This window comes from Anguilla rostrata, chromosome 19 (genome assembly GCF_018555375.3).
Source record: "Anguilla rostrata isolate EN2019 chromosome 19, ASM1855537v3, whole genome shotgun sequence".
In the NCBI taxonomy this organism is placed as follows: Eukaryota; Metazoa; Chordata; class Actinopteri; order Anguilliformes; family Anguillidae; genus Anguilla; species Anguilla rostrata.
The window spans coordinates 13,255,379-13,267,043 of record NC_057951.1 but is presented as its reverse complement, the minus strand read 5'-3'; the positions used below and the strand labels follow the sequence as shown (position 1 = coordinate 13,267,043).

The 11,665-nt window shown below is 44.9% G+C and overlaps 2 protein-coding genes across 4 annotated transcripts; both read right to left on the bottom strand.

Annotated features, from left to right (window-relative positions):
• LOC135245561 (ATP synthase subunit gamma, mitochondrial-like) lies at nucleotides 1-4,498 on the bottom strand. The gene is made up of 9 exons (XM_064318672.1): nucleotides 4,338-4,498; nucleotides 3,513-3,547; nucleotides 3,223-3,354; nucleotides 2,533-2,737; nucleotides 2,126-2,269; nucleotides 1,737-1,801; nucleotides 1,357-1,512; nucleotides 786-882; nucleotides 1-150 (listed from the first exon to the last, which is right to left on the bottom strand). The coding sequence occupies exons 1-9, from the start codon at nucleotides 4,376-4,378 to the stop codon at nucleotides 147-149; spliced, it is 879 nt and encodes a 292-aa protein (XP_064174742.1). The 5' UTR covers nucleotides 4,379-4,498; the 3' UTR covers nucleotides 1-146.
• A 989-nt stretch (nucleotides 4,499-5,487) lies between these two features.
• On the bottom strand, nucleotides 5,488-10,705 carry phyh (phytanoyl-CoA 2-hydroxylase). Of its 3 annotated transcripts, none has more exons than XR_010327300.1 (10): nucleotides 10,175-10,705; nucleotides 9,749-9,804; nucleotides 8,941-9,051; nucleotides 8,401-8,569; nucleotides 7,948-8,029; nucleotides 7,324-7,505; nucleotides 7,060-7,209; nucleotides 6,787-6,921; nucleotides 6,367-6,637; nucleotides 5,488-6,324 (listed from the first exon to the last, which is right to left on the bottom strand). XR_010327300.1 is itself a non-coding variant. In XM_064318671.1 (9 exons), the coding sequence occupies exons 1-9, from the start codon at nucleotides 10,238-10,240 to the stop codon at nucleotides 6,584-6,586; spliced, it is 1,005 nt and encodes a 334-aa protein (XP_064174741.1). In that variant the 5' UTR covers nucleotides 10,241-10,705; the 3' UTR covers nucleotides 5,488-6,583. The 3 variants fall into 3 exon arrangements, 1 of the variants encoding a protein (XP_064174741.1); XR_010327301.1 differs by having other exon boundaries at nucleotides 6,424-6,637; XM_064318671.1 differs by having other exon boundaries at nucleotides 5,488-6,637.
• Between the last annotated feature and the right edge of the window lie 960 nt (nucleotides 10,706-11,665).

The window sequence follows — 11,665 nt, the reverse complement described above, 5'->3', positions numbered from 1 at the left end:
AACTTTAAAAAAAGGTTTAATTTTCCTTTAAAGGTGCTTCAAAAAAAAGTAGGCGAGTCAGTAAACTGTTGACAGATGGGCAGTACATCTTCTGCACCTGCACCCCCCCACTGCACAAAATGGCGGCTGGAAGCGCTTCTCCATGTTTATCTAAGAAAAAGACAAAAAAAAAAAAAAAAACTATCAGAAGCCCTTACAAATGAACACCTGTGCACAGCTCCGCAGGTGAGGTTCCCACCGCAAGAACACAGAAGCTGCAGCCCAATGCCCCATACAGGAAAATGCAAATGGCCGACAGATTTTCAGAAAATTATAGCCAAGAAAAAACACACAGCCTACTGAGGCCTAAAGGTGGTTATCTAGCTCCAGACTAACAGACTGTGGACTGCAGTAAGGGGATTTACTGTGACCGATGCTGAGGGAGACTGCATGCAGTTTGGGGGTTAAGAGAATGTTATTGGGGGGAGATTAGATGACAACCTGTGTGTGTGCAAGACAGACCCAAGGTGAAGCTGAGGTCTAAGTTCATAAAGCGACTGATCTAATAATTATTTCAAGTTTTGAAATGGAGTAATTAAAAAACAACAAAAAAAAAAAAAAAAAAACTGGTAGTGTCCACGTTAAAGCTCACGCTACAGAGATAAAGCTCTGATCAACCAACCTCAGTAAATGGCACTGGCTTTACTCTTCCTTTCAACCCACCCGATGGTCACAGAGGTCAGGAAGAGGGGAAATGGCGAAAAAAGGTCACGGTCACGCCCACGGCGTGATGTCACACTACTTACAGCACGGCAGCGCCAGAGATGATCTCTATCAGCTCCTTGGTGATGGCCGCCTGGCGGGTTCGGTTCAGCTTCAGGGTCAGCTTTTCAATCATCTCAGCTGAACAGAGAGGCCAGAGGCATTAATGCGTTAGTCACGTCCTACGAGTGCACACTTCACCCTGTGAGAACACTGCTACGAGTGCACACTTCACCCTGTGAGAACACTGCTACGAGTGCACACTTCACCCTGTGAGAACACTGCTACGAGTGCACACTTCACCCTGTGAGAACACTGCTACGAGTGCACACTTCACCCTGTGAGAACACTGCTACGAGTGCACACTTCAGCCTGTGAGAACCTGCTATAAGTGCACACTTCAGCCTGTGAGAACCTGCTATAAGTGCACAAAGAACAGGTTAGGTCTCTGTGAGGGGCAAGGTGCTTCTAGTAAGGGCCATGATCTGACTTGACCATCAGAGAAGAACCAAAACACGCTCTTTGAAAGCAACCCCCCGCCCTCCTCCCAGACCCTTAAGCAGAAGCCATAAGGACGGTGAGGAAGAGGAGGACGACGACGAAGGCGGGTCTCACTGGCGTTGTTGCTGGCGCTGTCCATGGAGGTCATCCTGGCGCTGTGCTCGCTGGCAGCCGACTCCTTCAGGGCCAGGAAGATGGTGTTGACCAGCGCGAACTCCTGGTAGTTCCTCAGCACGTCCGCATCGATGTCATCATACACGCCAATGGCCTCTGGCCCAATGAGACACCCGAGCCCGTTAGCAGAGTGAACCCAGATACCGGACTGGCACAGAGGCTGGTTGGCCTCAAGCACAAGGGACAAGCTTATTTAAACCAGTAAGCGACCATTAATGTTAGCATCTTAAAACTACCTTTTGGACAAATATCTGCTCTCGTTTTTTGTTTTTTTTTGACACACAATAATCCCAGCGCACAGATCAAATGGTGAAACTTACCTGAACTTGCCACAGTGTCCATGGAGAACACCGGCTTCTCTACCGTCGTGTATGAAATCACTGACCTGTTTGATTTAAAAAAAACCAAAACAATTACAATTTAGGCTTTAGGAATTCAGCAGGCATTTGTGTCCCAACACAAATTTTCAGTTTAAATTCTTTTACAAACAATCAACTTAGAGATATTTAATTGGGGCAATTCAAGGTTAAATACCTTCCTCAGGGGTACCACAGAAAGTCAGAATGGACGCTGTCCACCGGTTACCTAGGAGTGACTGCAGGAGGTGTCCTCTTACCCAAATGCATGCTACATGCTGCACGCATCATCAAACGGAAAAACAGGCGGGAACATTGTTTTAATGGCGATACTGAGTGGCGGGGGAGCGCACTTGAATCTGTTGAAGAAGACGGTGCCCTGGTCAAACTGGTAGCCGGAGTCGAGCAGCTCGGTGGCGATGGCGGCGGCGTCGGAGAAGGTGGCCGTTTTGCGGCCCACGTCCTTGCAGTTCAGCAGGACGTGCTTCCCGTGGGTCCTGCAGGGAGGGGAGAGCGTCACCTGCTAATCCCGGCCAATGGGAGGAGACTTCATCACTGAACCACATCATCATCTCCTCCCCCCCTCCACAAAATCACCCATTAACGCCAGACAGGCTTTCCAAAGTGATGAGGTGTGCGCTTGTAAGCTTGCGTGTGAGGTTACAGGTGAGGTGCGTATGTGTAAATTTAAGGAGAGTTACAGGTGTGTGTGTGAGGTTGTTTGTAAATGTGAGGAGAGTTGCAGGTGACAGGTGCGTACTTGTAGAGCAGACCTCTCAGCTTGTCTCCCACGTTCACCAGCATCACCTCCTTGCCGACTCCAGTCAGCCTGCCCACCTCGCGCTTCATGGCCTTGGCCACGTTGGCGTGGACGGCACCACACAGGCCGCGGTCCGACGACACACCGATGACCACGTGCTTGTTCCTGTCCTCAGGAGCCTTAATCTCCACCTTCTCATAGAGCTCTGACACACACACACACACACACACACATCAGAACCTGCATAGACCCACTGGGAGAAACACACCCACATCATTCACTTTTGTCCAACACATCCTCTACACAGCCACCCTTGCCCATATTACACTGTGTCTATACTTTATTTAACGTGTGGATTACACACAACTTGCATTTATCCTACTGCAGTCAACCTGCGCAGACCACTTTCAGACTTACCCACTCAGCCATAAAGACATCCACATCAAACAGTTACAGCAATAGCACTTGCCAAACCTGAACCCACACATTGATCATAAGTCCTTTCCTTCTTTCCTTACTCACAGCGCTACAGCAGTGCCCTATAATGCTGTGTTTCCACCAGGGGGACTGGAACACGGCGTTTAGAACGGGAAGCAGAGGCTCCGCCCACCACTCCCAACAGCAGGAAGGCCGCACAGCGAGTGCGGACAGTGAGTCAGACGGCGGGCCGTCTCCGTGGCGACGACGTACCGAGAGCGCTGGTGCCGTACACGCGGGCGGGCTTCAGGGCCTTCTCAGCCCTGGCGTACTTGGCGGCCGCCACCATCTTCATGGATTTGGTGATTTTCTGGATGCTCTTCACGGACTTCAGCCGAAGGGTGACTGAAATGATGTGGGGGATGGGATGGGATGGGGGGGATAGAAAGCCTCTCACAACCAGACTCGAGAGCGCTGACTGTAAACTATTTTAGCTCATCACTAACACTTACAATTCAAAAGTAAAAAATAAAATAAAAAAACTATATTAAACAAACACTTACTTTCCTTCATGGTAGCCATGTCCCTGACCTGGCCACTGGAGACAGAGAAGTTCATCATGCAACCATGAGATAATGTGCCAAGGTACATTATAAACATATATATACACACGTGTTTTATATTTATCTACCTATATATATACATACATGTATACATATTTATAAACATACACACACATACTATATATATATATATATATATACACACACACACACACACACACACACATACATACAATCGCACACACAATAAAACAGATATATGCATAAGGGGTGTGGTTCACATTCCCAGATGGTTTCTTCCCGATTGGGTGGGGTTAACACGCACACACACACACACACTCACCTAAAAATGTCTCCTGCTAAACAGGAATATGGTAGCATTGACTTAGACAACAACCCATTGTGCTTCTGATGAATGTCTTAACATTTTAATTTCTAAAAAAAAAGACATACGGCGAGCCAAAATATAATGCTAGGGAACTAACGATGTTAACGTTAGCTGAAAATACAACTTGGGACAGTTTGTAGTCTTTCATGCAGTCCTAACTATCAATAATAAAATTAGCGATCACATGTAGAAATAGAAAAATAGAAAAATATACGCAATCGTCATAACTGCATAACAAGCGCTACCATATTCTTTAAAAAAATCAAGGCGACAGCAAGGAAGTTCTCTCGTACAGACACGCCTTTCTATATTTCAAACAAGTTCTCCGACAGAAACCCCGCTGAAGACCCATTGCTACGTCTTTTTGTTGCACGGACAAACGTCTCAAAATCGTAAATGACAACTTAAAATTAAATATTAACTTTATGCAACTTCACCATTTTGGTAGGAACACCGCCGAATAAGTTCTGGCGAACATTCTGGTTCTGCTCCTGGTCCTGGTCCTGGTCTCAGGCGTGCCGCGCACTGTCGCCAAATACTTTCAGAAGCAAAATAACGTCATTGAACGGTGACGAAAATTGCGTATTAAAAATTTTACAATAGACTGGAAAGTGATGCCAAAGAGCAATAAATAATGAACAAAAACAGAAATACGCAAGTAGGTTAAACAGATGAACTCAAGTACAAGTATTTCTATGAACACAGTATATCGAATCAGACCTATTTTGCATAGATTTGAAAAAGAACTATAAAAAGCGAAAATAATAAGTGGAACTGTCAAACTTGGAGATTCAAAAATGGTTCCCAGGATCTCCAAGAATCATAATCCCAGGAAAAAATGTATTACATAATGCCCTAAACATTTTTCACAGATATTTCAATAAATCTGTAAGATTTTTCTTATAAGGCTAATAAAACTGAAAATTTTGAACAAAAATAGCAACATAACTTCAGTAAACTAGTAAAATATTATGCGGTTGAAGTTAAGCTGTATTAAACAAGTAGCAGAAGTAGTCGAGTATAAGATAAGCAGCTATGTAATATCTAAAACAGCAATGTAGAATTAGTTAAACTAAATCTCCAAAGTTCATACGTTCCCCGTCATTCCTACAATTCCGTGAGTGAGCAACAGATGGGCCTACAGCCATGTCAACCTCATGCTGTCCAGTTGAAACCATGATTCAAGTCAAGACCACAGAACTGTGTCTAAGACAGTTCGAATAGAAATAGCCTTCAGGGAGGCAGATGAATGTGGGGGGGAAAAAATCATAGAGACCAGGCAGATAATCTTGTCATAATTTTCATTTTTCCGTTTCAAGATTCTTTTTCCATTACATTTGACATGATGTGATGTTAAACAATTATCCACTCACACACATCCAAACATACATACAACCTGCTGATGCTATTTTTGTAGGAAAAAAAGAATTCTTGATTAATTAAATTTCATTTTCTCAAAAGGGAAAGAACAGTAGTCAAGATATCAGCAAGTCCAGAAATGCACCGTGCCAGATCAAGGTTATTTGCTACGGTGTGTACAATGCAATCGGTTTACAGTACCACTTAAACAACAGGAAAATAAACAGGTGATAGTAGTATTTTTATTGTCTTCAACAGTGAATAAGTGCTATTCACACACAAAACCTTGTGAATTGAAAAACAGGCAATTGCAGAGGGTTACAATAATACAATTTTTAAATGACAATTTTGTTTGTTTTTCCTAATACGATTAAAAAATGGTCAGTTATTTACCATAGTGAATTTTGTGCTCGTATCACCATACTTTGTAAATATTGGGTAAAGCTATTAATACAACTTGAACACAGAGATAATTCAGAACTCAAATAATTCTTTTTTTAATACTAATAATTATGTCAGACAATCTGCTCATTTTATTAGTGGCAAGCTAATACTCACTGCAATTAAATTAATATTAAATATTAAAACATTCCTGCATCCTGAGATTTTGTGATGTACCCAAGCTGATTTTACAAAATAATAATAAATGAGTCTTTTTGCGCTCCTGAGCGCTTGTTCTTTCTCCCGATGCCTATCGGTTTGACAGCCAGAACAAACCGACATCTCGATGGGGAATACGGATTCAAATGGCTGTAATGTAACACTTATTCAGGAAATTAAATTAACGTATTAAAGCAACAATTTTCAAAAACCACAATGCATTACTGAAAAATGAACAAAACAACGCTACTTAAATTAAAAAATAATCAGGAGCAGCAGTTTAAGGCAGCATGGTGTTAGAGACGGTCATAATCCAGCCCAAGCAAAGCAAAGGCCTTACACACACATTAACTCATAACAGTAGAGTTTAGAGTTCTCTACTACACAGACATTTTAGAGCGGAAAGCTGCTCAGCTACACACTACCCTTCTACACACTCCTCTTCTACACTCTCCTTCTTTACTTCTCTTCTACTCTCCTCTTCTCTACCCTCCTCCTCTTCTACACTCTCCTCCTACACTTCTCTTCTACTCTCCTCTTCTCTACCCTCCTCCTCTTCTACACTCTCCTCCTACACTTCTCTTCTACTCTCCTCTTCTCCACCCTCCTCCTCTTCTACACTCTACTACCCCGCTACTCTTTCCAACCTCATCCCGGCTGCCGAGGTGTGTGTGTGTGTGTGTGTGTGTGTGTGTGTGTGTGTGCGCGCAGCGGTGTGGCACCATCACAGTGAGGTCCTCTCTCCTTGCACCAGACGACCCCGGAAAGCCCACGTGTCCTACAGTGAAGAAAAAATCCCACCGTTATGGCTCTGAGACAACACACGAGCTGAAACAGGAGCTTACTCACTCATTCGGCCATGTTGTTTAACACAGGTACAGCATTAATGCAAATGGCAAACATCCATCCTCAGGGCTTCCACTGCACCTGAAACCTGATCGAGCCGTCCAGGCCATACTTATGGCTCGCGATTTCTTTAACTTCGTTCTCGATGTTCTCTTGCGTCGTTCCCTTGACGTCGATGTAGTAGCAGTCGGCGCTCGCATAGTGACAGGAAATGGCCTGAAAATCGCAGGAAGAGAAACAAACACAAGCGTTCCGAAGGTGGCATCAGGAAAGGCAGACAAACCGTCCTTTATCCAGGACAGCTGACGCACAGGCAGTTTTAATTCTGCCAGAAACCAGAAGCACCGCTCCCACCTTGCGGAATCCCTGCGTTTGGTTCATTCCGGAACCGTGGATCAGCAGAGGGTGGAAGAGCACCGTGTCGCCCTTCTCCATCTCCAGGTGCACTCTGGGATGGTCTGGGTTGTAGTCACGGATACCGTGGTACATCTTGTTGACCCCGCCCTGTGCAGACGGGAGAAGGGACCGAGGATCAGCACGTGGTGGGGGGTGAGATCAGTGTGTCACATCAGCGTGTACATCCAGCCTCGTGCTCCCACTCGCACCCGTGCAGCTCACCTCCCACTCGGGGTAGTCGTGCTCCTTCAGAGCACCTCTGTGGGTCCCAGGCAGGACCACCAGGCACCCGTTCCTCCGATCCACCCTCTCCATGGCCGTCCACGAGCACACAATCCGGTCCACCGGCCGGAAGGGGAAGTAATGCAGGTCCTGGTGCATCGGGTGGCGGGAGGTCTTCTTACCTGGAGACCACCTGAGCTTTATACACCTTCACACACCCACTGTGTACCACAGCATCCTATACCTCACCACCGTAATCAATCTGAGCTTCACACACCCTCTGTGTACCACAGCACCACCCACCGAATCATCTGAGCTCACAACCACTGTACACGATCATACTCCACCGATCATCTGCTTACACACCCACTGTGTACCACAGCATCCTATACCTCGTAATCAAACTGAGTAACAACCTCTTACAAGCATCCTTACTCACACCATCAATCTGAGTTCACAACTGGGACCACAGCACCATTTACCTCAACACTGTAATCAATCTGAGCTTTACACACCCACTGTGTACCACAGCACCATTTACCTGAACGCTGAACTTTTACAGTGTGTTTGAAAGACCAGAGTGAGTCAGGCTGTGGGTTACCTGCACTACTGTATCTGTTTTACCTGCATCAGGTGGTTTGTTGATCAGCATGGTGTGCATGGCCATGATGTTGGGTCCAGTGAAGGCCTCCACATACTTCAGGATCTGTGTTAAGAAGAACACAGTGTATGCGGCACTGATCAGGAGCGAGTCTGCCTTTGTGCATTGCTCTCCACGTAGGCGCTGTGTTGCTGTTCTGGTACAGTACCTGCGTCTCTGTGTGTTAGTCTTTCGTTTTATTTTGACTGCGGCAGCAACAGGAGAGTTTATCCAGTGACAATGCTGCAGTATTCACTCATTTGATGCCGCCTTTTGTGCAGAAACTCATCTCACTACACAGCTGAACACAGTACAGTATGACACACATTCCACACTGGCAACTGTTGCTTAACATCAGCAGCGGAACCAGGGGAACAAGTTCCTCCGGCTTTTTTTTTCCCGTTTATTGCTGGTTTCTGTACCTAGGCGTCTGTTACCTGTGGCAGGCTGCAGTACCGGAAGAGCTCGGGGTCCTCCTGAAAATCCTGCAGTTTGGAAACAGCCTTCTGGTCCGGGACGAACTCAGACTTAGCGATGGCCACGTCCCTCATCACCAGCAGACCTGGGACCCTAACCTCCCCCTTACAGATCCGCTCAAACTCCACCCTGAAACACACACACAGATCAAACTCCACCTGAGAACACACACACATCCAGCTCAAACTCCTCCTGAGAACACACACAAACACACACATGCACACACACAGATCAACTCCACCTGAGAACACACACACATCCAGTTCAAACTCCTCCTGAGAACACACACACAAACACACACATGCACACACACAGATCAACTCCACCTGAGAACACACACACGTGTGCGCACACACACACACACACACGGAACTCCAATCTGAAACAAACACTGAAAAAAAACACGCACGCACACACTCGCAAAAGCCATCCTATTAATTCTATGATTGAAGGGGAGTGGGCGGGGCTATCGGGGTGCGTGTCTTTTGATGTCGCCTTGCCTGAATTTGTCGATGTCCTCCTCGGACACCAGGTTCTTGATGAGGATGAAGCCATTCTCCTCGTATGAGAGCCTCTGCTCAGGGGACAGAGCATCACTGTCCAAAGTGTACCTGGAACCCGCAGACACACAGGTGCAAGGTTACACTCCCTCCAGCAAGAGACTGTCAGGCTACACTGACGCTGCGGTCACCTAAAAATCAGCCAAAAGTCCACTTCAGGTTAATGACAATGAATATGATTAGTAGTATGGAGATATAGTGCCTGACATGTACAGTAGTGTGGGGCTATGCATGTGGAAGTAGTGTTGAGGGCACAGAGGTGTACAGGAGGGGTACTCACATGTAAATCACAAATGCATTCTTACAAATCAATGGATTCTCTGGAAATAGGTCTGAATAAGTAACCAGTGCCTTTTTAAAAATAAAATACTATATTACATATCTTCGATGATTCAAGGAATGCTTTCCTAAAGCATTCCCTTTTGTGAATGGAAAGCATTTTTTGTGATGCGTTCTGCAGGCCGTGAGCAAACCACGGTTTGTTTGGCGTACATTCCTATTAGGCTACACGTAGCCTAATAGGAATGTACGCCAAACAAACCGTGGTTTGCTCACGTGCTACACGTAGCCTAACCAACGGATCAAAAAATAATTCTAAACCTATAAACAGGTAAGTTTGGCTGATTCGTTGCACACATCTCCCCGTTAAATATTCTTAATATCTTGAAAATGCCCAAGTTCATTAGATGAATTAAAAAAACAGGCTACTGTTGACAAACAATTTCAGTCTAGGCACTAGTACACTTACCTTAGAGTGGGATTATGATAGTATGACGATACTTGTGTAGACGTGGAGGACGCAGTCTAGATTGTGCAATACGGGTCAAAGGCAACAACAAAATTATTCGTTTTAAACAGAGTAATTGAACCGCTACTTCTAATAAAACTGCAACAGCCTACAACAGTAAACATGAAAGGAGTTTTGCATGTCTTTACTGCAGTTCAGCATTAATATATGCAACATTGAAAGAATTAACGTCTATTTAAAAAGACTAAACATTCAAATAACAGAAAACTCGTGTCTATAAACGTCAGTACGACATTAAAAGGTGACAAGGCCGTACAGTTCGTACGCCTCGGATTTTCGCACAAGTGTGACTACGATCTACGACCGCCATAACATCTAAGTGATTCCGCCCCCTAGAAAACAAGTATGTCGGTAACAGAAGGATACGACGTGAACTGTAGATCGGTCCAGATGATTAAGAACCATCTTCAGTCTATCCGCTGCACGGGACATGCTGTTTTTATCCGCTCTAAACAATTTGTGTAGTAAAATGAACTTCGCTCAGTGCAGCCAGCCAGTTTTCTAACAAGGCGCAGCCGTCATTGATCAAGGGCAGTGCGTTACAATGACGTCAGACGCTCACGTTGAATACTGGCTAGAAACATGGTCTAACTATAATAATCATTATTATTCTGATGTCCCGTATTAATTATACTATATGTAAGCTAGTGGCAGCAACAGACTCAGTAGAAACGAACTTCAAACTGAAAGGAAATATCGAGGAAATGATCTACACGGCTGGCTATCCAGCAACTGTAGGGAGCTGCTAAGTCTTTTGTTACTACGATAAAATATTCCACAAGTCATTTCCCAATTCGAATATTCCCTTGTGATTACATTTAACTTTCTCGTTATACCGAAAGAAAAAAATGCAGTGACTAAAAGACGCAGAATAAGCAAAGGGACGAAGCATTCACTGTTCAAAATGACAGCGATTCATCTCTACTAGACTCCGCCCTTGAGCGACGTAGGGACGTATCTTCCCCTCCGTTCAAACCTAACGGATTACCTCGTACATACTTTTTTCTTGCCAAGGCATTTAGCACACACTCCTATTTAAAATAACTAACACACAGCTTTCACTTTACATACAATTCACTTATACAGCCGCATATTTACCGAAGCAGCTCAGGTGAAGAGCGTTGCCCAGGGACACGGCGCCAGTGCCATCGCCTGGGAATTGAACCTGCAACCTCTTAGTTATAAGACAAAGTTCCTGTCTAATGGGCTTACTTCCTGGACCAAGGAGGTAAAATAATCTGTGAAAGCAGGTGGTGTAGTGCATGGTTGGAGTTAATACCTGCAGACAGTGCAGCCCACAGGACCTGGAGGCGAGTAGCACTGGTGTAGGAGCAGTTTAGCCGTTACTGCCCAAGAGAGGAGACTTGTACAGGGGGCTAAACCAAGGGCTCAAAAATACTCACTGGTTCTCACACAGGTTCCTGTCTTCCAATGCTCGGGAAGTCATTTTAGTTGACTGCAACATTCCTCTACCCCTCCTACCCCACAAAAGCACTTGGTTTTCTAGACTCATTTTCAAACCAGAGTAGAATGTGAGCACAAATCAAAGTCAAACCAATCGAAGGCAACTGAACTATACATAAAAAAAGTATTTTAACATGCAAACTTGTGGAGTGAAATATAACTATCATCTTCGTCAGCATTCTGTCATTTGAAAGGCAGAGCCTCATATTACTCTACCTTTGCACATTACACTAAGGACAGCTTTACGTGGACGTCTTACCTCTTCTACTGCTTTTTTTTTTTTTTTTCATCCTACGGGCAATTTTAGAGCAAAGCCCAAACTCTGACAAATACAAGGTTATTATAACTTCAGTGAACTGTAACGGCAAGATTTTCCTCGATTATAGCAATTGT

Coding starts and splice junctions, on each gene's coding strand:
- LOC135245561 (XM_064318672.1), bottom strand. CDS start 4,378: ATGTTCGCCAGAACTTATTCGGCGGTGTTCCTACCAAAATG. Junction 1,802..2,125: donor GTCTTCTTCAACAGATTCAA/GTGCGCTCCCCC, acceptor TAAATCAAACAG/GTCAGTGATTTCATACACGA. Junction 1,513..1,736: donor GGACACTGTGGCAAGTTCAG/GTAAGTTTCACC, acceptor TCATTGGGCCAG/AGGCCATTGGCGTGTATGAT.
- phyh (XM_064318671.1), bottom strand. CDS start 10,240: ATGTCCCGTGCAGCGGATAGACTGAAGATGGTTCTTAATCATCTGGAC. Junction 7,506..7,947: donor CAACAAACCACCTGATGCAG/GTAAAACAGATA, acceptor GGTGGTCTCCAG/GTAAGAAGACCTCCCGCCAC. Junction 6,638..6,786: donor ACGGCTCGATCAGGTTTCAG/GTGCAGTGGAAG, acceptor TCTTCACTGTAG/GACACGTGGGCTTTCCGGGG.